Below are 25757 nucleotides of genomic sequence, written 5' to 3'. Positions count from 1 at the left end.
TAGCAGGTATTAAAGTGATCTTAAATATCAAAAAAGCCTCTCTTATCTCTCACTCTGATTTATTCTATAATAGGTTGGTTTGGGGAGTTATCTGGATACAAAGTAAACAATGAGAAATGTGAGGCCTTAGAGGTCAATTTGAACATCATACTAAAAAACTATTAGCTCTAAATGTTGACTTTTTATGGGCCAATAAAGCTGCTAAATATCTTGGCATTTCCTTTATTAACAAAATGAATCAGTTGTATAACACCAAGTATGTCCCGTTATTTTCTAAAATCAAAATTATATATGGGCCAACAAAAAATGACCTTATTAAGCATAACCTTCTTCTTCTTCTTCTTCTTCATTAGCTGCTTATTTTTACCTGTGTATTCTCTGTGTTTTCATGTTTACTCAATTCAAATATATCTCATATACAACTTTGGTGGTCTATTTCATATGGGCATACTTTTAAATGACTGGAAGGCCTTGTCAAAGAATCCACAAATACTGAAGCTGCATTCAAAGTTTTCACATGGCCAAAGACTGGAATTCTCACTATGCTCTGGACAGAAGAGCTGCTTAGTAACCTGTTTCAGAAATCTGGAGAGGCAAATAGCACTATGAGCACACATAGACGATATATTTTGAAGAAAGGATCTAATAGGTTCAGCTACAATGTGTTATGACTTGCATAAGAACAGTAAATTATATAATGGCTGAAAACGTTTATTAATAGTTACATAATTGTCCAGCTTTCCTCTAAGATGGACTATAAAGAACAGCAGAAAGTTCACAAATGACAAATTAGTTGATTGGTCTATTTAATGTATTTAAGTCTTAGGGAACCGGAAGTTCCAGGAAGATGTTTCAGATGTGACATCTCAGGTACATAGCTATGCCTGACTGCTGCTTGCCTTTAATTGCTGCCATGCTTTGCGATATGTCTTGAAGGACAGCTGCAAGAAAAGAGAGATTGTTTAATACCAAGTCCCTTGTATGCAAAATCTCTATTTACAGTGTATAATGAAAATTATATAAGATTTATACTTATAATAAAACAATATTTTTAATATTCAATGTTATAACATATTTGGCACTGCACAAGAGTTTGGTAAAACAGACCCATTAGTCACTCTCTTATTCCACATAGCTTAATTGTAATGTATAGAAAAAGAAGGACCTATTTATGAAAGGCCTGTCGGACATGATCCGACAATGCGGATCATGTCCGACAGACCTCGCTGAATGCGGAGAGCAATACGCTCTCCGCATTCAGCATGCACCAGCCGCTAGCAGGGGGTGTCAATCAACCTGATCGTAGTCGATCGGGTTGAATTGCGGCGATCTGTGTCCACCTCCTCAGACCAGGCGGACAGGTTATGGAGTTGCTTCATAACTGATGTTTCTGGAGAGCCTGAAGGCTCGCCAGAAACACGGGGCTTCAAGCTCCATACGGAGCTTGATAAATATGCCCCATAGCATTACTTAAAATGACTCGCAGAAAAGACTAGGTAAACACAAACGAAAAAGTGGTATCAGGGTAAAACTGCCTTCCACATGCCGTTTGTGAAGAAGAAATATATATGAAGCTAGAAAATTTGGTAAACATATGCAAAGAAAGACAAAGTGCTGCCCTGATAATTAGTCAGCTGAAAAGTCTTTAAGCCTAACCTATGATAAGGACACAGATCAGAAAGAATAACCCTCACCAGAACTTCTTATAAACCATAAACATGAAGAACAAATTTAGTTGGCCAAAAGTCAATGGATTCCCTTCCTGTTTTAGTTCCGGGTTCTGATTACTTTAGAGGGAGATTATACTAAAAGTAAACCAGGTGTATGAAAGGGCACTGTTTAACCATGTAAAACAATATTTTTATTTTGCATTATAAATGTCATGTTAAAACTGCTTAAAATATCTTTGAAACTACCAGTAAGTGCATAATTGTGCACTACTCATTCTTAGGGACACATAACACAATGACTGACAAGATCAAAAAACCCACAACCCTATTGGTAGAAAATGACATCCAACATAAGCCGTACAGAAACCATAACCAGCAGCCAGATAAAACTTCTCATCAGAATGAATAACCTATTTGACTTTATACTTAAACAACAATGACTATTAAATGTGTATTAATACAAATAAGTATATAACTTGATGTATTGATTCATTCAATAAAAATATTTGGTGCTATAGGTGCATGTGATACAAAAAGCTATCCTACTGCTATAAGATAGTGAAATAATTCTGTACATATTTTAGTTTGCAGGCTTACAATCCATCTAAAACATTTCTGGGTATTACCTCTGCTATCTCTACTTTCCTCTCCCAAGTTCGGGTACTTTTCTCTAGCTCCTCCTGCTCCATCTTCTCCTGAACATACTGCAGAACCTCAGGCACACGGTAGTCACTCAGCTGTTTCCTCAGCTTCTTATTCTGGCTCTCTGCTTTGTCACGTTCCTTAAAAAAAAAAAAAAAAAAAAAAATGAGAGAGACATATACAGGTGGCCCTCGGTTTAAGCCGGTTCAATTTGCGCCGTTTCAGAATAACAACCTTTTTTTTCAGTCATGGGACTGCTATTGAAATGCATTGAAAAGCAGTGCACTTATTAAAATAGCCAGTAGGTGGAGCTGTCCGCTTGTGTTTCAGCAAAGTTAAGCAAGTTTGACAGCCTGAAATTGATCTGTGTACACAGATCAGACAAGAACTATCGAGCAAGATCTTGCAGCCACTTCCCTATTATCTTCCTGCCCAGCTGCATGAGGAGAGGGTGCCTAACTGCCTATTAATCACTGCAGATTGAAATGCATAGAATAGGTGCAGCCCCAATATTATCTAACATGCTAACAATGCAGAGAACTGTTTGCAAAAAAATGCAAGTAAAAAAACATTTTGTTCATTAACTTAGTTTGATGATGATGCAATCTGTTGTGTAATTATTTTATTAGGTGATGTTTAGAAAATGTTTTTGTTCATTAAACTTAGTTTGATTATGATACAATCTATATTATTAGGTTTATAATGTTATTTAGCATTTAAAGTCTTCATTTCAAACCTTAAAAAATAATGTATTAGGTGTTACTTATGACAATTTTGAGATGGGCCTGGAACCTAACTCCCTCACTTCCCATTGACTTACATTATAAACTGGGTTTCAATTTACAACGGTTTCGATTTACAACCATTCCTCCTGGAACCTAACCCCAGCGTAAACTGAGGGCTACCTGTACAGACAACTTTTATTAGCTAATGGAAGAGCTGTGGCTTTGTGGATTATCACAAAAAGGATTTCATTCTCGTGTTAGAATCTTATTCTAAAACCTACATGAATAATCCATGAATAAAATCTTGTATAGAATAATGTTTATGCCCCATCACCTCTTGCTGCTTCTCTCACATGGCACAAACAAGGCCAATGCCTAGGGAGGTAGAATTAATTTGTGCATTGAGTTAAGTAGCAAATTTAAAATACATCTTCCTCTCATCTGGGAGTAGCACATGAAGGAATGATATTGATATGTTGCTAAAATGCTTCCTCCTGTCTGGCACATAGAAGTCTGTACCAGGCTTAGGTAAAAAAAATGTTATGGGTAACATTATCTTTGGCAGTATGGATAAAACCAAGTCAGATGCTATTTACACAAGACAAGTACAGGTATCAATTTACCTCTAAGGGAAGTGGTGTGGCAATGTATCAGAGGGTGCATCATTCCTACATATATCCTCATGACACCAAAGATGGCCTGCATGGTTGTGTCTCACAGAAACAGGTGATCCCTACTCTTTGTGTGTGCTATTTATAAGCCTTGGTGCAACAATGTTTTGTGTGACAGGGTTACATTTTTGCTTACCCATAATTTTTTTTACATTCGAAGGGGCTTATTACATACAAAATCAAGGCACTGCTATGGGTGCAAAATTTGCCCCGTCATACGCAAATCTGTACCTTAGTTGTTTTGAATTTGAGAAAATATTTAGTGACACTAACCCCTATAAAGCCAATATTAAGTTCTATCGCAGATTCATTGATGATTTGATATTGGTTTGGAGTGGAGGAGCTGATAGTATCACTAAGTTCATAGAGTACCTTAATTTAAATGACAAAAACTTGGAATTCACTCATACATTGTCATCAAAAAATATTGGTTTCTTAGATGTAAATATAAGTATCAATATGGACTCAAGGACACTACATACATAAACTATCAGAAAACCAACCTCAGGGAATACCATATTAAGAGAAGATTCAAATCATCCACATCATTTAAAAAAAAGCCATCCCCAAAGGCCAATATATTAGATTAAGATGAAACTGTACTAATAGGGATACTTATAAAATACAAGCAGAACATTTAACAGAATGTCTGCAAGTCAGAGGTTACAATAAAGTCCTATTAGACAAAGTGAATCAAGACGTTTTGAATATGGAAAGGGAAAGGTTACTTACAGACATCCCTAGAAAAGTAGAAGAGTAACAAATCTCCACTTACTTTTGTCACTACATATAGTAAACAATTTAGCCACATAAGCAGTATTATAAGAAAATATGTGCCTATCTTAGAGAGAGATCAACTATTGAATAAGTCGATTAGCGACAATGGGATCAGATATGTTTCAAAAAAGACTAGAACCATTGAGAGTTCTCTCTACAGAGATTGTTCAAAGAAAGAAAATAACATGTGGTTACAGCAGACCAAGGGTTTTTATAAATGTAAGAAAAAACATGTAAAAGTTGAAACTATGTTAATACAGGTGATAAGTTTAGATCAACAAAAACCAACAAGATATATGACATTAGATACCGATTAACGTGTAATTCCTGTTTTGTGAATTATCTTATCACTTGCTTAATTTGCAACAAACAATACGTAGGCAGAACCACTAGACTTTTAAAGGACCGTATTAGGGAGCACTTGTTATTCATTACTCATGATGCACCAAAGACACCAGTAGCGAAACATTTTGTGTCCCATAACTTACTCCTTGATGATGCAAGCCTTTGTAATATGTTCAGCTTTCAAGGCATAGATGTTGTACATAAAAATATTAGAGGAGGTGATAGATTGGCCACACTGAATAAGAAGGAAGCATTTTGGATTTTTTCCTTGGGCACCGGCATTCCCAATGGAATAAATGAAATCACTGATTTACAATATTTTGTAGATTGATATATAAGCTCTATTCTCTGTGTACTTTTTCTTGCTAACATTTGTGCGCATTTATCATTATCTTATCTTATGTATAAGTACCAAATCTGTTGCGATGATACTTTATGTATTGTGTTTTTTATACATCAATATGGATTGTTCCTATGGAATTGAGGTTCACATTAGTTATACTAGACACATTAATATTAAGAAAATCTCATATTATATTAATTTTACATGTTGGATTAATATTACAATGTTTACTTACATTTATGTTTCCTATCTAATCACATCTAATATTACTTGTAGTACAACAACAATACTACTTAAAAAGACACTGCACTAATCACTATTTATCTGGCCAGTAACTAGTATTGTCCATACTCTATAGTGTTCAAGAAATTGACCATATAGTATTTGCATCACAATTTTTTTCTCAAAAACTTTTTCACTTATTTGCATTTTCACTTGTTCTCTTATTTTCTTTTATTTTTCCTTTCCATTTTCCATTTTTTCCACAAATTTGTGTATTGAATTCACTAGATGATAACGAATTGGTGTTATTATATACCATTACCGATATGAAGTACCATATACAGTATATGCGCATACCTTTCTGGTTAACATATATTGAATTCCTCCATCATGCTATGTTTTATTAAGATCTAAGCCCCGCAATGCTTTTATATAAAATAACTTTCTTGGCGGAAGTTTAGAAATTGTGTATGTTCTGAATTTCTCTTTCTCCGGTCCTTAGTCACTATATACCTTATACATACAATATTACGATTGTAGAGATTATCTAATATGTACTTCTAGTGATGTAGGTTTATTGAGTCTACGAAACAGGTAACATATTCAGTTTGTGCAACAATGTATGACTTGACTGAGATTAAGCCCAATCCAACCAATATGCTAGAATAATCATTATACCAAACTAGATGCAAATTTGAATTAAACTAAGCTAACAAACATCACATTGGTCTTTATTCACAGTTTTTATGCAGTGCCAGGTGAACCCATGATAAACTATTGTTGAAAGTAGTACATGTGGATCTTGAGGTTCAGTGACATTTCAGCTACAAGTGTAGAAACAAAACAAGGTGAACTCAGCAACCACAGGTGTAGCCTTATCAGGCTAGGTGCACATAGGAAAAGCTGGCGACCTCCAGCCACACATAGATCCACAAGAATAATAATCCTCAGCACCTTTCAATGAATAAAATGTCCTTTATTGAATACACATTGACGGAAAGTTATGCAACATTTTGGGAACGCAGTCCCTTAATCATGCATACTGAAATGCATATTTACTGCATATTTGGCATATGGTGGGGCAACGAAGACTCATTGAAACAATTTGTTAATAAACTTAATCAGGAGGACAATGGCCTAGAGTTCACTTTAGTGGCTAGTGAGGAAAGAATAGTATTTTTGGACATTGTCATATACAAGGAGGGTACTGAATTAAAAATTGATCTCCATCGTAAGGATACAGATCGTAATACCTTGCTTCTATATGACAGTTTTTATAATCAAAGGTTAAAAAATTCCTTCCCAAGGAGTCAATTGATGAGGGTTAATAGAATAGTCAGTGATAAGTCCTAGAAAATTTTAAGTCAAGAGAATACCCAGGGGCTTGAGAATGAATACGCGCCCCACTTTACTACGTGATAATGAGGAGTATTGTGGAAAGTTTGAGGCAATACTAAATAAGTGTTCGTATGATCTTATAACACTTACCATGGAGTATCTGCTTAAGATGTGGAACAACAGGATAAAGACATTGAAAGCTGTAAAGCGGAACTCACAAAATTACTGTCAACAGAAGCACTAGATGATTTCATCAAAAAGATGGATGAAAAGATCACTAAACTGAAAAAAGATATCCAGGAACGGAAAAGACTTAAATTCATCTGAGACGAAGATGATTATGTCAAGGGTAATGTGTACAAATGGAAACCAGGGTACATGGATACCAACAAGGGATTCCCTGTTACGTCATTTGGACGTTAGGGCCGCCACTAGAAATTTTGGGTCCCCTGACTTAACCATTGATCAGGGCCCCCCCCTCCTTTGACATGTGCAATTTTTGACCAAGTGACTAAAACGTATATGCACTTTATTCTTAAGTGTCTATTTAAACTTGGAAATGTTGTAAAGTAACATACACAGACACACTCATACACTGAAACACACACACACACTCACACATAAGGATTCACATATAGACACCCTAGCAGACACGCAAAGAAACACACTCAGACACAGACACCCAAACAGACACTTAGCACTTGTTTACATTGACCTGATGAGGTAAACTACAGTTTTGTTAAAAAAGGAGATTTACAAAACAAAATATGGAGTTCTGATTATCTTTTTGTAAAGGAAGATGCCAACTAAATGATGACAACAGCATGCAGTGGCTGAAAGGAAGGGCCCTGAACTGCCTAAACAATAATTTAAAGGTTAAATGGTGGATTGGTGACTTCCGGAAAGGTCTCGTTAGTCTCAAAGTCTGTAGAAAGATGTGAATAATCAGTAGTAAGGTCAAAATGTCCTAAAAAGGAACAAACAATGGGGGGGGGGGGGGGGGGGGGACACAAACTCAAACTTGCACATACACCCAAGGAAACACCGACAGAGAAAGCCTCAGAAAACACAGAAAGACATACACACAGAGACACCCACAGAAAACACACAAAGGCATACACACACAGAGAGACAACCACATAAAACATAGAAAGACATACATACACACACCCTCACTGAGACATCCACAGAACACACACAAAGACATACACACATCCTCACAGAGACACCCACAGAAAACACACACCCTCACAGAGACATCCACAGAAAACACAGACATACATACATACACACACACACCCACCCTCACAGAGGCATCCAGAGAAAATACACAAAGACAAATATACACACACCCTCACAGACATCCACAGAAAATGCACAAAGAGATACTGTACACACCCTCCCTCACATCTAAAACATACACACTCAAAGACACAAACCAAAGCACAAATACATAAACACAGAAACCCACAGAAACAGTGACCCACAGAAACAGATAGAGAACGCCTCCTGAAACAAAAGGAGGCGTACTGGATCCATAAAGTGGACTCTATGTATCCTAATGGATTAAACAGAGAATTAGATCTATCGGTCTTCCTCTAGGTGTACAAAATGATATGGGTTTCTTCTCACAGCCGCTCCAAATCTCTGTGTGTATATATTGGTTTTATTATAATATGTATGACATTGTATTTAGTCTATTGTCACTTTTTAATATTTTTAATATTTTTGTAGGCCATTGAGTGTTCATTTACACTTAATTGTGTGCTCCTTGTATCTATATAGAGATAGATTTTGCTAAAAATGATTGTATCCATATCCGTTATATCCTCTAGATCAGGGTTCTTCAAACTTTTTGTTCCCAAGACCCAGTGTCATGATACCACATATCTTTGCGACCCTATTTTTATACTTTGTTTGAAAATATTAGTAACTAATATTCAACAAGATAGCTGACTAAATGTGTGTGTACTTTACTCCTGATTGTAGTCAAACTTCAAAGTGTTGTAAAACGTAATAACACACACTCTCATACAACACAGACACCATAAACACTCTCATGCAACAGACACACCACACACACTCTCATGCAACAGACACACCACACACACTCTCATGCAACAGACACACCTCACACACACTCTCATGCAACAGACACACCACACACACTCTCATGCAACACACACACCACACACACTCTCATGCAACACACACACACTCTCATGCAACACTTATACACCACACACACTCTCATGCAACAGACACACCAAACACACACTCTCATGCAACAGACACACCACACACACTCTCATGCAACAGACACACCACACACACTCTCATGCAACAGACACACCACACACACTCTCATGCAACAGACACACCACACACACACTCTCATGCAACAGATACACCACACACACACTCTCATGCAACAGACACACCACACACACTCTCATACAACAGACACACCACACACACACACTCTCATGCAACAGACACACCACACACACACTCTCATGCAACAGACACACCACATACTCTCTCATGCAACAGACACAAACACCACACACATTTTCATACTACACACACACAAAACACACACACTCTCATATAACACACACACAAGCCGCGACCCAGTAAACATGGTGCTGTGATCCAGTAATGGGTCCCGACCCGTAGTTTGAAGAACCCTGCACTAGATGGCAGTGCTATTACTGCCTGAATATGAAATGCTTAAAGGAAGGATGTGTTTAAAATGCTGTATTGCGATTGGTTAGTCACACCTTTAAGTAAAGGTACATGTGCACTGTTCAGTATGCATGATTAAGGGACTGCGTTCCCGAAACGTTGCATAACTTTCTGTCCATATGTATTCAATAAAGGACATTTTATTCATTGAAAGGTGCTGAAGATTATTATTCTTGTGATTTCAGCTACAAGGAGTGACTTAATGTCTTGCAAAACCATGGGTAAGTTTACTATGTCTAGACTAGACTCTTATTGACATTTTCAGCATCCAAGCACATACACTTATTTGTGTATATTTATATGAAGTCCCCTCCTTGTGCCTTTCCACTACTTTATATATTCTCCTCTCTCCATGATCTGCCCCCTCATGTAATCTCAGTATGCTAGATTCACTTCAGTGAGGTAGGGTTATCCCACGAACATGATTCACCATAGTGACAATAGCTCTTGAACCACAGTGAATAAGCTCTATAAGATGACAAAGAACTTAGAGAGAGTTGCCTCACTGTAGAATTCTTCGAATCCTATGCAAATCTAAATGATGGAATTTGACCTATTTTCCATACTCTCTTCCTGTATTTTCTCAAACTCTGTCAGCTCTGCATCTTCTGCCCCTTCATACGAGACACATGATTGTAGGATGATGTATGCTTTAAACTCTCCTTGGTGTTAACATCCATTGGCTATCATTAGCAGGGGTTGAGCGTAACCAACAATCATTTTTATGGGCTATTGCTGTCAACCTAAATTCAATACCCTGTCTAGAGTGATGCCAACAGAGGAGTGCTTGAGTCAGCAGCTCACAGGACAATTACTCGCCTATAAACCCTGCCCACTCATGTCATAAGACTTCTTAAAATTAGTAACTACATAAGGGCTCCAGCAGGCCTACAGGTCACATATAAAGACCTGCCAGTTAATCTACTCTGTGCTAGAGATTATTTATTCTCTGTGAATGGCACAGGAAAGTTAAAAGAGTGGTATCATGATCATGGTCTACTAAAGGGACATGAAACCCCAAATTTTTATTTCATGATTCAAATAGAGAATACAATTTTCAATACATTTTCCAATTTACTTCTAATACCAAATTTGCTTCATTTTCCTTAGTTAAAAATCATAACTAGGTGCTGCAATGCACCACTGGGAGCTAGCTCCTGATTGGTGATGGCACATATATGCCTCTTGTCATTGACTACCCTGTGTTCATTGCTGCACTTTCATCAAGGATACCAAAATAATGAAGTGCAAATTTGATAATTCAAGTAAATTGAAAAGTTGTTTAAAATTGTATGTTCTGTCTGAATGATGAAAGAAAAATGTGGGTCTTCATATTGATATCTCCGTCTTGACTAAACTGTAATGGCCAATTGAAACGTGTAAATGACCATTTGCTCTGAACTTCTTAAGATTATTAAGACAATACCGATGTGAATCTTACTGCTGTTGCAAGTATTTGTACTGTTTGTATGGTAGGTTTTTAATCCCCATGTGCAAAATCACAGGTTTTTACTTCTGTTGGACTGCAGAGCCCTTTGATCACTCTGCCTATAGTGATCAGCTATAATTCATGAACAAGTCACCAGGATGCATTAAAGCAGACGCTGGGTTAGCAATTTCTAACTGCTATTTTGGAGCTTGAGAACCATTTTGTTTCTCACAAACAACATTGTGTACGCTAAATAATTCAGTGCCGTCCCACATAACGATCATGAACTTACTATTATCAACTGCGGAACCCAGCTACTGTACCATACAGACCAAATAACTTGTACCTTCTCCACAAGTTCTGTCTCAGACTCAATCTTCTGAAGCATCTCATTTCTTACAGCAATTTCTTTTCCTAGATGTGATGACTCTGTTGTTGTATTCTGCAGCTTCTTCTGTTGTTTAAATAGAAAGTAAGAGATTTGCAAAATTAGTTCTATTGGTGAAACCCATGTTTCACACACTTAAAGGTCCAGTCAACACAGTAGATTTGCACAATCAACAAATGCAAGATAACAAGACAATGCAATAGCACTTAGTCTGAACTTCAAATGAGTAGTAGATTTTTTTTCTGACAATTTTAAGTTATGTCTTTTTCCACTCCCCCTGTACCATGTGAATGCTATCAGCCAATCACAAATGCATACACGTACTATGTGATAGCCATCAGCCATTCACAAATGCATACACACTTATTCTTGCACATGCTCAGTAGGAGCTGGTGACTCAAAAAGTTTAAATATAAAAAGACTGTGCACATTTTGTTAATGGAAGTAAATTGGAAAGATTTTTTAATCTTAGTTTAAAATGGCATGCTCTATCTGAATAATGAAAGTTTTATTTTGATTGAGTGTCCCTTTAAGCATTTACTAGACACAGCATTGTCCTTTTTTTCTCAGCTGCAGAGCTGGCAAGCACAGTTTATATAAGATACTAGTGTTAAAGGCCGTGTTCACGGGCCAAAATGTTTAAGGAAAGAAATATACCTATCCCTCTTTCTCTATCCATTTATCCCTCTATCTCTATCATTTATCCCTCTATCTCTATGCCTCTATCCCTATCCCTCTTTCTCTATCCTTATATCCATCTATCCCATTTCCTCTATTTCTATCCCTATTCCTCTATCTCTATCCCCATCCCTCTGTTTCTCTATCCATCTATCCCTCTATCCCTATCCATCTATCACTCTATATTTTCATTTTTCTGCAGTGTAGGATCCCCCTAACCTTTCAACCTCCTTGATCCCCCCCTCAAACAGCTGTCTAAACCTCCCCCTCTAACTAATGGCGCCATCTTAGGTACTGGCAGCTGTCTGCCAATACCTATAAACCCCTTTTTTTAAAAAAAATCTGAAGTGTAGTGGGTCCCACCACCTCCCCCCTCCTGCGATCGCCATTTATTCCCATCCCGCACCCCCAAACTCATGGTATGTAGTGTAGGTGCCCCATCCCTCCCTGTTCCTTTAAAAAATTATTTCTGTAGCATAGGTCGGGTCCCTCCCACTCCCTCCGCTTCCCTCCCCCTCTGCTGCTGAGCTTGCCTACAATTGTCTTCTGTTTGTCAATACTTCATTTCTCCCTAACATTCTCCTCAACAGAGTGATATTGCTGTTAAGAACAATGTGCCATAAGGTACCTCCCTTGTTCAAATACATAGCTTATTTTGGGCAAGATTGCAAGTGGAGTGGTATTTAGCTTTTAGCAAAAACTCTGTTAGGATTTTGATTTTTGTGCTATTTGGGTTGCGCTGGTATTACAAGTTGAAATAAAACCCATATTTTTAGATAGCGGTAGTAACTAGTGCAAGTATCGGAACCAACAATATCGCGTACACGTTCACGTATTACCTCGTAGAAGTTAATGGAGAAAAAAGAAACCTAACACCCCACTCTCGTGCAAACACCATCACATATTCTCATTAACACTAACCCGACATGTAAATAGGAATATTTCATATTCCAATGTTCTTTAACATGTTTGTTTGTAATATGCACATACCCGATTGCATACAGTAAAATGCGCATACATGGTCACATATTGTAATATGCGCTTACCCAACAGGAAAATATAAATATTGCATAAATATGCTTTAACGTATTAATTTACCTAACTGCAAAGGGCTGAAATGCACTTATCTAATGTATCTTTATGTATCTCTATGTTAAAGTCCTTTTTATTTCTAACACCCAAGATCTCATATCTTTGAGCCCTTATACCTTTTGTGTGCAATATTTTTTTAAATAATATTTTTGATAGTGTTATTATGAGTGTAACCATACTTTGTAATGTATTTTTGATGTGTTTTGTACAACTTTTTTGTTTCGCAAAACAGTTAGGGCCAGATTACAAGTGGAGCGCTAAATGTGCGCTGGTATTACAAGTTAACAGCAATGCGAACGCTATTAACTATTAACCCTAAACTGCCACAACCCCCAACATGTTATTATGAGTGTAACTGTACTTTGTAATGTATTTTGTGTTTTGTGACACTTTTATTTTCAGAAAACAGTTAACCACAGCTCTGAGATCACTGTAATGATTCAAGCGTAAATTTCACTCAACTTGTAATGTTAGTGCAAATAAAAAGGAGCGCAAACAATCACGAAAACCCTAGCGAAATTGTTTGCACTCCACTTGTAATCTAGCTCTTAGTTTGGAAAAGTGAAGGATACATAAAATGCATTTGGGGGCTGAATTGTTGGTTGTAAGCTTTAGAAATGGATCTCCAAAGGGTGGATAAAAGGAGGCAAATGCCGTCTCTCGAAATTCTGCTCCTTATAATAAGCATACGCACCAACATGGTTGAACAAGAGTATTGGGAGTAATAAAAAAATTGTATTACCACAGGGTATTTTATTGAATCATAAAATATTTTACACAGACAAAGTAAGTTGTACTACTACTGTCAATATTGCACAGTTCAAGTTTGCTAGAGTCTGCAGTGCTAAAACTTAAAATGAAACTCAGGTGGTGCTTGGCTGTGTTTTCTATGACATTCTAATCCATTAGAAGCAAGGTAATTTGAATTAGTTAAAAATGCATCATTGTTTTCATATAACTATGGAGTTGATAACCATCTTAAGCTTGTTTTCAGTAGATGACAATTTTTGGACATTGTCCGGTATTGTCAGTGTTTTTTTTCCATTGACCACAATCCTGTTACTAGCCCTGAAGCTCGAAATTGTTACCTCCATGAAACAACACAAAACCATCATCTGCTTGATTAATCTCCCAATATTGTAAACCAAAAAATTGCACAATTCAGGACAAACAAAATAATGATTTCAGGGGTTTAGCGATTACAGGTGGCCCTCGTTTTACAACGGTTCAATTTACACCGTTTCAGAATAACAACCTTTTTTTCCAGTCATGTAACTGCTATTGAAAAGCATTGAGAAGCAGTGCATTTATTAAAATAGCCAGTAGGTGGAGTTGTCCGCTTGTGTTGCAGCAAATCCAAGCAAGCTGAAATTAATCAGTTTAACCAGACCTGAGCTATTGAGCAGATTTAAAAGGAACAAGATCTTCCTGTCTATAACTCAGTCCAGATTGGAATGCATAGAAAGAACTGTTTGCAGAAAAATGCAAGTGAAGTCTGTGTTGTGTGATTATTTTATTAGGTTTATAATGCTGTTTAGCAAATGTTTTTGTTCATTTAACTTAGTTTAATTATATATTTTGTGTTGTGTGATTATTTTATTAGGTTTATAATGCTGTCTAGCATTTAAAGTCTTCATTTCAAAGCTTTAAAAATAATGTATTCGGTGTTACTTATGACAATTTTGAGAGGGGCCTGGAACCTATCTCCCTCACTTCCCATTAACTTACATTATAAACTGGGTTTCAATTTACAACGGTTTCGATTTACAACCATTCATTCTGGAACCTAACCCCGACGTAAACTGAGGGTTACCTGTACTTCTAAGGGACTGGAAAGGCCATTTTGAGTGCAAATATAATACACAATTTGAGCAAACACATTTACTAGTATTATATGGTGATCACAATTTGCAGCCCTTGTACCTTGTAGGTGTTTAGAACATGTAGGGCATTTGCAGTAGTAAGTTTCAGTTGTAAAAGATCCTGGTTACGTTCATCAATCCGTTCTAAAAACTGAGCATTTTCTATTTTCAGTTGCTGGAAATCCACTTCATGAAGGACCTCACCCATCTCCTCTTTCTGCAGATATAATGGATAATTGCTCAGCATCTTTCTCTTTACAAGAAACACTTAACAGCATTTAACAACATTAATAATTTAACAAGAAATATATATTATACATCCCCGAATCTTTCCAATGGCACAGATCTATGGCCTATAATCTTAAAAAGGAAACAGTCATTAAACATTGCATTAACATGGGCACGTAACTGAAAAAGTTCATAGAAAAGCCCAATAAAATAATTATATTAAACTGACATAAATCCAAGCTTGTATCTCTTAACTTTTATTTTTTTTTATAAACATTGGTATTTTTGTTCATGTAAGGGAAATAAGCTATATATATATATATATACATTTAAATGTCTGAGCAAAGAAAATCTTACAACCTCAGTAACATAAAGGTGCCTTACGTCCAGCTAATTGACCACTGCACCAGTTACTGAGTTTAAGGCTGTGGGCAACAGATGGTCTCAGAGGCTTTTGCTGCAGTTCCTGCCAAATCCTTTATAACAAAAGATGGCTGTCATTTCACTAGTACCATTTTTAAGCTCACTCTGCCCCTTATTCTCTGTTCATCTATATATATTTTCCTTGTTCTGCTTTCTATATAATGGATTTAAACATTTGTGTTGTGGTTTTAATTGGTTACCAATACCTTGCAGTTATATTCTAGACACAGGAAGGCACAATTGTGAGCCATCAGATTAAATAAGTTACCTACCACTCAGTAAAGAATTAGATGTAATTTACTTTATACGTAAGTCAATGGACTAGCATTTTATTTTTGTCATGCAAAAAAAACCCGCTATGTTAAAAGTGCAATGGATATTTGACTGCTCCTTGCCCTGGTAAAAGGTTAACACTGAAATGTTTCCATTCTCTGCTCTCTTCAGCCCATTGTTTCAGTAATATGCAGGTTGTTCAATCTTTTTTCCACATTATAGGCTTTGCTGGGAGCATAAGAGTCTGTAGGAGGACGTGTGAATAAAAGATCTGATCCTATGCCAGGAAAACCAAGTACTGCCTGTCCGTACCCTTCACTGCTAACGTACCATCTGCAGCAAGCCCTATAATGTCTATAGGCCTACATACTAGATCTCTAACACCCTAGGCACATGATGTTACAATACCCCATGTGCCCAAAGATGTCACCAACTGTAAGTTATCTAACAAACTATATATGTGGGCTATAAATAGACATGTCCCGCCTATGATTGGCTGTTCTGGGCAGCCAAGTGTGCACTACAGAAAGAAAGATATATAGAATATGTATAGCAAAGCTGCATCACTTAACCAGACAGAATGCTCTACGGGTGCTCTGAGGGTTTCTAGGCAACAACCTATTTTAGTGATAACAAGGAAACAGACATAGCACAGAGTGTAACTCAAACCTATAGGTAAATAATGGAGTTTTCTAAAGAGAAGTAAAGAGCAGAATGGAATAAAAAACAGTCTCATGTTTTTGGTTTTAACATTTAATTCATCTGCAATTCATGAACATATTGTGTAGTCAGAGCAGAGCTTCACCCTGCAGCACCTTCACATATGAGTTCTAACTAACGTAGCAACTGGTCTGCTTGGGGTCAGTGCTCTTACATCACATTACTCTTTGGGACGTTTCAATGTATCTCAAACATCTGGTGGCAACAAGCAACATGATACTTGGTGTATTTTGTTACCTAGAGACCTACTTGTTTGAGCTGCATCTGCAGTTTCTTCTTTTGGACTTTCAAGGAAGCATTCTTCAGCCGAAGCTTGTCTGCCAAACTGTCCTGTCAGACACCGAAAAACAGTCATAAATCTAAGTGTTCATCACTTCAGCCTGGGCTAAAGTATACACTGTCACATGATGCTCTGGGTAAAAAAATCTAATCAGTTTATTCCAACCCACAGAAATGAAGGAGTATACATTTGTTAATGATGTAATTCTAATATATTTAAAGGGATATGAAGCCCAGAATTTTGTTTGGTGATTAAGACAGAGCAGGCCATTTGAAAAAAGATTCCAGTTTACTTCCATTATCAACTTTGCTTTGCCCCATAATATTCTGTGTTAAAGAGATACCTAGGTAGGCATCTAGAGCAATAATGGCAGGAACTAATGCTGTCATCTAGTGCTCTTGCAAATGGATAACAGTCTTGCAAAACTACTTCCATATAGAGCTCCAGAAATGGGCCAGCTCCTAAGCATATGTCCCTGCTTTTCAACAAAAGATACCAGGAGAACGAAGAAAAAATAATAATAGAAGTAAATTAGAAAGTTGTTTAATATCACATGGTCTATCATGAAAGAAAAAAAATGTTGGGTTTCATATCCGTTTATTGGCTCTTTAAGGCGATGAATGCTAATTTAACCTTTAGAGATCTTTTGTTAGAAGAAAGGGCTCCTTGGACTTGTGGTCTCAATATGTAGGTAAAAAACAAAACAAAATGTACTTCTGTAGGTGCCTAGTCCCCATACATTTAAATTATGCAGTGTTCTCCCCAGGACCTTTTTAACAGGTGCACAACCTGGCTGACCACCCAGCTACAATTTTAGCCAATATTAAGCTGAACTTGGCTAATGGTTAATTATCATTAACTAAATTTATGTTTAATTTTGCAATTATTTTTGCTTTGGATAGCAAAAAATGGCATAATATTTAAAAAATTATACTGCCCCCACCCGGCTACTTCATAATGCAACCCGGCCACTGGTAGGGTGAGTCTTCATCCAGCTACATGCTACACAGTGATTGCTCATTTGTATGTGTATCCCAATTGGCCACAGCAAAGGAGATAAGATAAATAAAACTCAAGAGATGTTTCAATGTGTATGCATCTGTACTGGAAAATAACAACAATTTTCTTAACAAAATGACAGTTTAAATGCTTAAAAACATATATTTCATATTCAGATCTTTTGCAACACAGTAGTTATTTGCTGATATATACACTCACCCACCCAACATCAACCAGGTAGTATTTGGGACCAGGATGCTGAGAGCTGAGTCAGTGAGATCCATGAGCAGGCTAAAACATTATAAGACCAGCACTCAGGCCCGGTAGCCGACTACCATAGGCTACTGCTCAAGCCCACAATTATCATGAAAAAGAGCAAAAAGGTAGCCGGTCAGCCATATAAAATCATCCCTTTATTAGTGTGATATGGGGATCAAAAGGTATACACAACATTTTGGGGGATTAAGGGGGTTTCCCCAAAACATTGTGTATACCTTTAGATCCCTGTGTCACACAAAATCTGATAGACTGAGCATGGCCTTTAATGTCAAATTGGAGTTTTCCCTCTTATTCTGCTATAGAAGATCTAATTAAAACAGAGTGGATTAAAGAAACATAAAATTCTCAAAAATGGTCTTTCATGTATGTGAAATAAAAGCAATTATACAAGTGAAAATATTTTTTCAGAAAAGGGTATTTAACGGAAAGGAGTAAAACATACTGCTGTATTAATCCTCACTGGCTGATAGGGAAAACGCTCACCATAAGACTGGAAAAAGAATGTTTACTCACCACAAGGAAATCAAAATATATGGCTATATGATAAGGAGGAGGAAAAACACTCCTATATTGCAAAGCTTTACTCCAGCCCATCTCCGAGCATTGCTCAGCTATGCACAAGCAAAAATAGAATACAGGAAAGGACCAAATGGAGAAATAAAATGCAAAACAGAACCTGCCTCCAACTAAAATAAACTGCAAAAGGTAGAGAATGCTCACCATTGTGAAATAAATACATTTATCAGGTAAGCATACAATTGTATTTTTTCAAAAGATTGTAAGAATCAATAAATCATCACATATGTGACTAATACCAGCAGTAAAATCAACAAGACCACCAGAAATAGGGCAGGGCTAGAAGTTAAGACATGGGGCCGATTTACTTATGTGTGGGCAGACATCGATAAATGCCGACAGCCAGGGGCGTATTTAGGTTTTGTTCTGCCCTAGGCACTCTAAATCGGATTTAGGGAATTTTTGGCCATATCATTTTTTTTGTCAGGGAGTAATAACTTTTTTTTCTTTTCTTTTTTAGATATATTTCATTTGTCATTTCATTTGGGATTCGGCCGGGAAATATATAAAAAAAAGCAGGACAGATTTATAGTGCCTTGTTGTTTAAATCCTCTACAATTCAACCAGTACTGAGTGTATCCTAATGTTGGAATTTCGGAAAGCTTGTTTGCTTAAATTGAGCATCAAAACAAATTTACTATGGGAAGACAGAGCATAAAAAAAAATATACCTTGCGACTCGTCCGAGTACTATTCCGCTGTGTGCCTGCCCGCCGGGTCACTCACCTCCTCTCCAGTCCAGCCCTCTGTCTCAGGCTAGGCTCTGCTGACGCTCTGATCCCACTCACTCACTGACTGAAGATAGTCTAGTCCGTCCGTCATGAACTGTCCGTCTCCGTCCGCTTCTGTCTTTTTCTTACTCACTGCTTCCCTCCAATGCCCTGGGAGGGAGATCACATGCATGGCTCCATCCATGTGCAGCAACTGTGAGCAGACAGGAAGGCAGGCGGAAGATGGAAAACGTCACGTGACCTCGGCAAAAGCCAGGTCACATGACCGCCGCACGAAAAAAAAAATGCCAACAAGTTGCCAAATGCCAACATATCAGTGCCAGTGCCGGCCCCCCAAATCTGTCACCCTAGGCACCGGCCTTGTTGGGCTATACATAAATACGCCCCTGCCAACAGCATACGCATTTATCATTGCACAAGCATTTCTAGTGAAATGCTTGTGCAATGCCGCCCCCTGCACATACGCGGCCCATTGGCCGCTAGCAGGGGTGTCAATCAACCCAATCCTTTCCGATCAGGCTGATTGCTGTGAAATGCTTGAGCCTCAAAGGAGGCGGACAAGTTAAAAAGGATTTATGAAGGGAGAGAAAGGGATGGGGCCCTAATTTAAAACAAAATACAAAGAAAAAATTATAGTTTGTTACTGGCAGACTGGCTGCCACAAACAAACATGGTGACGGACAGTGGGAGGCTGTGGAGCTGTTGGGGGGGTTCGGAAGGTGGGAGGGTGAGGAGGGACCCCTCCCACTGTTTTGGAGAGAACAGGTATGGATCAGGGGGTGGGAGGTGTCAGGTGGGAGGGTAATCTCTACACCTCTGCTAAAATTAACCTTACAAGCTAACTGATTAACCCCTTTACTGCCAGGAATTTCAAAAGTGTGATGCACAGCTGCAATTAGTAGCCTTCCAAAAACTAATGGCAAAGTTTTGCATGTCTGCTGTTTCTGAATAAAGGGGAAGCTTTTAAAACCATTTGTCTTATGACTGCAGTAGTTGTGTGCAAATAATTTCAGTGAGAAACCCACAGTTTGTGAATAAGTTAATGATTTTCTTTTGTAATATGATCGTATTTGGCAGCCAAATAGTTGCATCAAATGTACTAAAATGGGCCTATATCAATACCTTGGTTTGTCTTCTTTCAATATATATAAAGGTTTTATAGATAAATAAAAAGGCTCTATTTCTGTTTAAATGGAGTGATAGCAAAAATGCTAAAAATTCTCCGGTACTTTGGGCAAGATTTTCTTTGAAATTCTCAGTAGCAAAGGGGTTAGGACATAAAACACCCAATTCTAAAAACTTTGCTGGGACAGACGTAAAAAATAAAAACATGTCGACACTCGCAGGGGCTGCCCTCAAGGAATTCTATAAAAAGGGGCTATCCCTACAACTTGCCAGATGTCTCCCATATAAAGTAACAGAGCTCGGTAGAAAGCAAAGTGAAGTTAGCAAGAAGCAGTAGGCCACTTTAAAAATGAAATCCTGCAGCTAACACAAATCAGATTACTTGCAGTGTAAAGTATCTTACAGTCTCTGTTTTCGTATGCAGGTGGCTTGTCACCTCACATTTCTTATGTGTAACCTTTTCTCACAGTTCCAATGGCTGTGTTGCAAATATAAATGTTAAAGGGAACTTTAAACCTTGTTAAATAATCAATTACATTGCTATTGTCCACACTGCCATTGTTTGTAAACTTTAATATATCCTTATTTGTCCTCCGCAGAAGTGATTATATAAGGAAAATTCAACATTCTGGCGCCTATTACTTTATAGAAACGAAAGTACTTTATAGAAACTACTGTACAACTTTACGCTTATTTCACTATTGAAAGAACTAATATGATTTAAAACTCATCTTCATATTATGCTCAGGCTAATGTTTGCTTTGAATACATCATATCTAGCAATTATTTAATGTTTAATTTACTTTTAAATTGTAAAGGATTTTATCAAAAAGTATACTTAGTTTTTATTTTTAAGTAGAACAATTGAACTATTCTATTAATTTTAGCCTAAAAATATTTAAGTATATATTCCCTGCATGTGTAAAATTTGCATTCTAGTTAGTAAGAGCTATATGGTGGTAACAGCAGCTGGAATATTTTAAAGGGCCACAATAGTTAAAAGATTACATGCTCTTATTTGTGCATGACATACATGACTATCACAAAGGGGTTAAACAGAAAGTAGAAGTACTGCTGGTCCCGAGTGAAAACTGCTGCCTATCCAATCAGCAGCACTAATTACACAGCTGAGTCGTGTGACTAGCGCTGCTGATTGGATCAGTGTCAGGTTCTTCCTTTGAGAACCAGCAGTAATCTGCAAGCACAGAGTGGTACTTCTACTGCGTGTCATTTTTCGACTACTATGGCCCTTTAACGTATATTTTCTAAGTGTACATATACGTTTGTAATACAAACGGCCATCATCATTTGTAAGCATCACATTGTGCTCAATTCACAGCCGCTAAGAAGGCTCAGATTACACATTTATCATGAAATTGTTAGCGCATTCTCCTGCACATGTTTTTTTTTTTTTTTTTTACTTCTATACATTACTGAGACCCATCCATATGAAAAAGTGTAGGGGTAGGTCTAACTATGTTATCTAAAAACAGGCCCACCAGTGCCTAAAATAAAAAGCATTCCTGGTAACAACAACTATATAGACTTTGTTTTCAATGCACACTAAAACATACACACAATTATGCCAGAGCTATGAAGATAGCTATAATGATCTATGTAGTCATGGGGGTCTATTTATGAAGCAGCGGATGCTACCTCAGACCCACTCCGCTTCAGTTCCGGCTGAAGCAGAAGTTAAGAAGCAGCGGTCCTAAGACCGCTGCTCCTTAAGTCGTCCGTCAAGTCTGAGGTGGCGGACAGCAATCCGTCCGATCGAATACGATCGGGCTGATTGAAACCCCCTGCTAGTGGCCGATAGGCCACGAATCTGCAGGGGGTGGTATTGCACCAGCAGTTCACAAGAACTGTGTGGTGCAATGATAAATGCCGACAGCGTATGCTGTTGACATTTATCAATGTGCGGCGAACATGATCTGCTATATCGGATCATGTCCGTCGCACATTAATAAATGGACCCCATGGACTCACTCGGGCTCGCATCTTCTCCTCCATATAGCGGATAACTTTGTCAGGGGTCCAACCTCCACCTTTCTTGTTGCTTAATTCAGCTTTGCAGATATCCCGCTCAAACTCATACATGGCTTTTTTCATTTCTGAGCTGCGGATTTCTGCCTCCTCCATTGTTGCCTAGGAAGGGATAGATCATACAATCAGTAAAACATTGAATACAAAAATACTGGAATACTTGCATTAGCACTGAATTATTTAATATATTAGCATTTCTTCAATAGCAGCAGGATTAAACGATCAGAGGACAGGTAAAATAGTATGATTAGTTCCCTTTGTCATTTAACCTACAGTCAAGCAAAAACACCCTTAAAGAAACATGATAGACAAAATAAAATTCAGATTATTCAGGCAGAGCACTTTACAATTCACTTCTATTATTATATTATAAAATTGACTTTGTTTTCTTTGCTGAAGAGCATACCTAGGTAGACTTGGGGGCATGCATTGTATGGCATCAGTGCTTGCAATATTTGTAACAATGTATAACATTGTTAAAACACTGCTGCAAAATAGTACTCAAGATATGTGCAACATCCTATGCCTACTTATATATGCTCTTTAACATACCAAGGATTTAAAAAGGATGAAGTATGATAACATTTCTTCATCATGTAAATGAGAATCCAAAGGATTTAAGTGTTAGTACAAATGTTGTTTAAAGGACACAAATCAATGCTAAAACAATTTCTCTATCATTTACTTGAGGGTGGATTAACAGATAGCAATGATAGCATTAGCAACATGTCAGATGTGGTATATTCTTTCTGTTTGCATTATATCCATACAAGAAATACACCATCAGACCATGTTTTGCCTCAATTATGATACTCACTTTCCTGTTTGCTTTAAAGGGACATTTTAGCCAAACCTAAAATGCATTTAAGCAAGGACAGACTGGGACCGAACATAGGCCTGGGCATTTTAAGGACGAGCAGTCCACTACCACCCCCTTTTTTTATTTAATCATACCCCAAAACTGACACACTAGTTTGTTTTACAAAATCATTTCAGGTTTGCAACATCCTTCTGTCACTGTATTTTGTTAATTGGTTGTTATCAAATAGTAAAAAAGTGAAATGTAAAAAGCAGAAATTACAAAAGTTCACATTTAAATCACCAATAACTGCTTATTGTTCATTAAACTGTGTAGTCACAATAATTCAAAATAACAGGCACCTGAGCGGGGCTAAACCAACCCTGACCTGGCTCACAGACGCAGCAAGGCAGTAAGAGTCAGGGCAGGGCTGGTCTTGCATCATACACACATAATAATGCCGGAGACAGGGTGGGCTAAGGCAACAAGCCCTGGCCCACGACTAGCAAGTGCCCTGAAGTCCGGACAGATAGCTCAGCATGCTAATGCACTGTGACTGAGCTCTGTAGCAATCCGAGGGTTGCAGGTTTGATCCCCGGCAAAGTCGCTCAGCCTTCCGAGGTCGATAAAATGAGCAGCGCCTTGAGACCCTTAAAGGACCAGTCAACACAGTAGATTTACATAATCAACAAATGCAAGATAACAAGAAAATGCAATAGCACTTAGTCTGAACTTCAACTGAGTAGTAGATTTTTTTTGACAATTTTTAAAAGTTATGTCTTTTTCCACTCCCCCTGTACCATGTGACAGCCATCAGCCATTCACAAATGCATACACGTACCATGTGACAGCCATCAGTCGCGCTTTACAAGTACCCAATACATACAATGCCCTATACTCAGTCCGGGCCTGCATATCAGTACATTTAATTTCTGAACAGAAATATGTTTGCACTAAGTATTAGAAAAAATGCTTTTAGTAAAACCTTTCAGTGTTTTAAGTAAAAATGCTTCATGAACCAGCACTTTAAACAGGGACTTCTATCATAACTAACAAAATACAAGGCACGGTCAGCTCTCTGATCAGACAGACTGCTTAAAATGCTGGTGAATAGAGCATGACTAGATATGCTTCATGTGCATATGCACAGTTAAAGCTCTCACTGAAAACAGTGATATATTTTATTAGAGGCATCTTTGCTAAATAATGTATATGGTAAAAATGCTTCTTTTTATAATTACAATGCACTGATGTGTACTTCAGGTTTGATTGGAATGCCATATTAATGTCATATAGTGATCAATGAAGAGTACAGATATTTCAAGTGCTCAACTTGTCCCATAATATATATTTCAGCAAGTACAGGAAACTTACCCCAATGTAGACAGATACTGAACTTAACTAACTGAATATTGACCAACAAAATATTCCACCATGCACGTGTGAATCCAAAGGATTCAAGTGTCAGTACACAGGTTGTCTAAAGGATAGGTTTGTTTTTTATAGTAGTCTATGATTAAAGTGACGGTAAATTTCAGACTTTAAGAATGTTACAATGAAAAATATATCAGTGTAAAACTGAAAATATATTATTATTTTTTTAAAGTGTGTGTGTGTATATATATATACACACACACATATACAGTATATATATATATATATATATATATATATATATATATATGTATATGTATATATATATATATAATTGTGTTCTAAAAGCTGCTCCTGACTCTCTGAAAAGGTGTGGTGTTTGAATGCTAGTGCACGAAGCACTCACTGTTAATATATTCCCTCTAATTGTTTTGAGAAGTGTGGGCAAAGATTTTGACCTGCGCAATGTTTGTCCTAGTAACTAAAAAGTGTGCACACGATTCTTGTCTCTAGTCAAACTTGACAATATTGTAAAAGTAGTAATGCACTCTCTTTCTTTCACACACACAAAGATACACACTCTCATATACAGATACATTCTCACACACACACACACACAGATACACACACAGATACACACTCTCACATACAGATACATTCTCGCACACACACACACACACACAGATACACACTCTCACATACAGATACATTCTCGCACACACACACACACATACACACACACACACACAGATACACACTCTCATATACAGATACATTCTCGCACACACAGATTCACACTCTCACATACAGATACACTCTCGCACACATACACACACACTCTCACATACAGATACATTCTCGCACACACAGCTACACACTCTCACATACAGATACACTCTCGCACACATACACACAGATACACACTCTCACATACAGATACACTCTCGCACACATACACAGATACACACTCTCACA

At 37.5% G+C, this 25757-nt stretch overlaps 1 protein-coding gene across 2 annotated transcripts in view; it reads right to left on the bottom strand.

Moving 5' to 3' along the window:
• Nucleotides 1–690: 690 nt before the first annotated feature.
• CCDC113 (coiled-coil domain containing 113) overlaps nucleotides 691–25757 on the bottom strand; it is a 71201-nt gene continuing 46134 nt past the window's right edge. For both annotated transcript variants that reach the window (XM_053695286.1, XM_053695279.1), the window contains exons 4-9: nucleotides 22553–22711; nucleotides 16824–16904; nucleotides 14992–15147; nucleotides 11257–11364; nucleotides 2297–2452; nucleotides 691–941 (exon numbers count right to left, since the gene is read on the bottom strand). In XM_053695286.1, the coding sequence (XP_053551261.1) occupies nucleotides 879–941; nucleotides 2297–2452; nucleotides 11257–11364; nucleotides 14992–15147; nucleotides 16824–16904; nucleotides 22553–22711 (723 nt within the window). In that variant the 3' untranslated portion in view covers nucleotides 691–878. The remainder of the gene's footprint in view (nucleotides 942–2296; nucleotides 2453–11256; nucleotides 11365–14991; nucleotides 15148–16823; nucleotides 16905–22552; nucleotides 22712–25757) is intronic.

The sequence above is a fragment of the Bombina bombina genome, chromosome 1 (genome assembly GCF_027579735.1).
Source record: "Bombina bombina isolate aBomBom1 chromosome 1, aBomBom1.pri, whole genome shotgun sequence".
NCBI classification, from domain to species: domain Eukaryota; kingdom Metazoa; phylum Chordata; class Amphibia; order Anura; family Bombinatoridae; genus Bombina; species Bombina bombina.
Note: the sequence above shows the minus strand (reverse complement) of the source record. Positions and strands in the feature narration are given on the sequence as shown.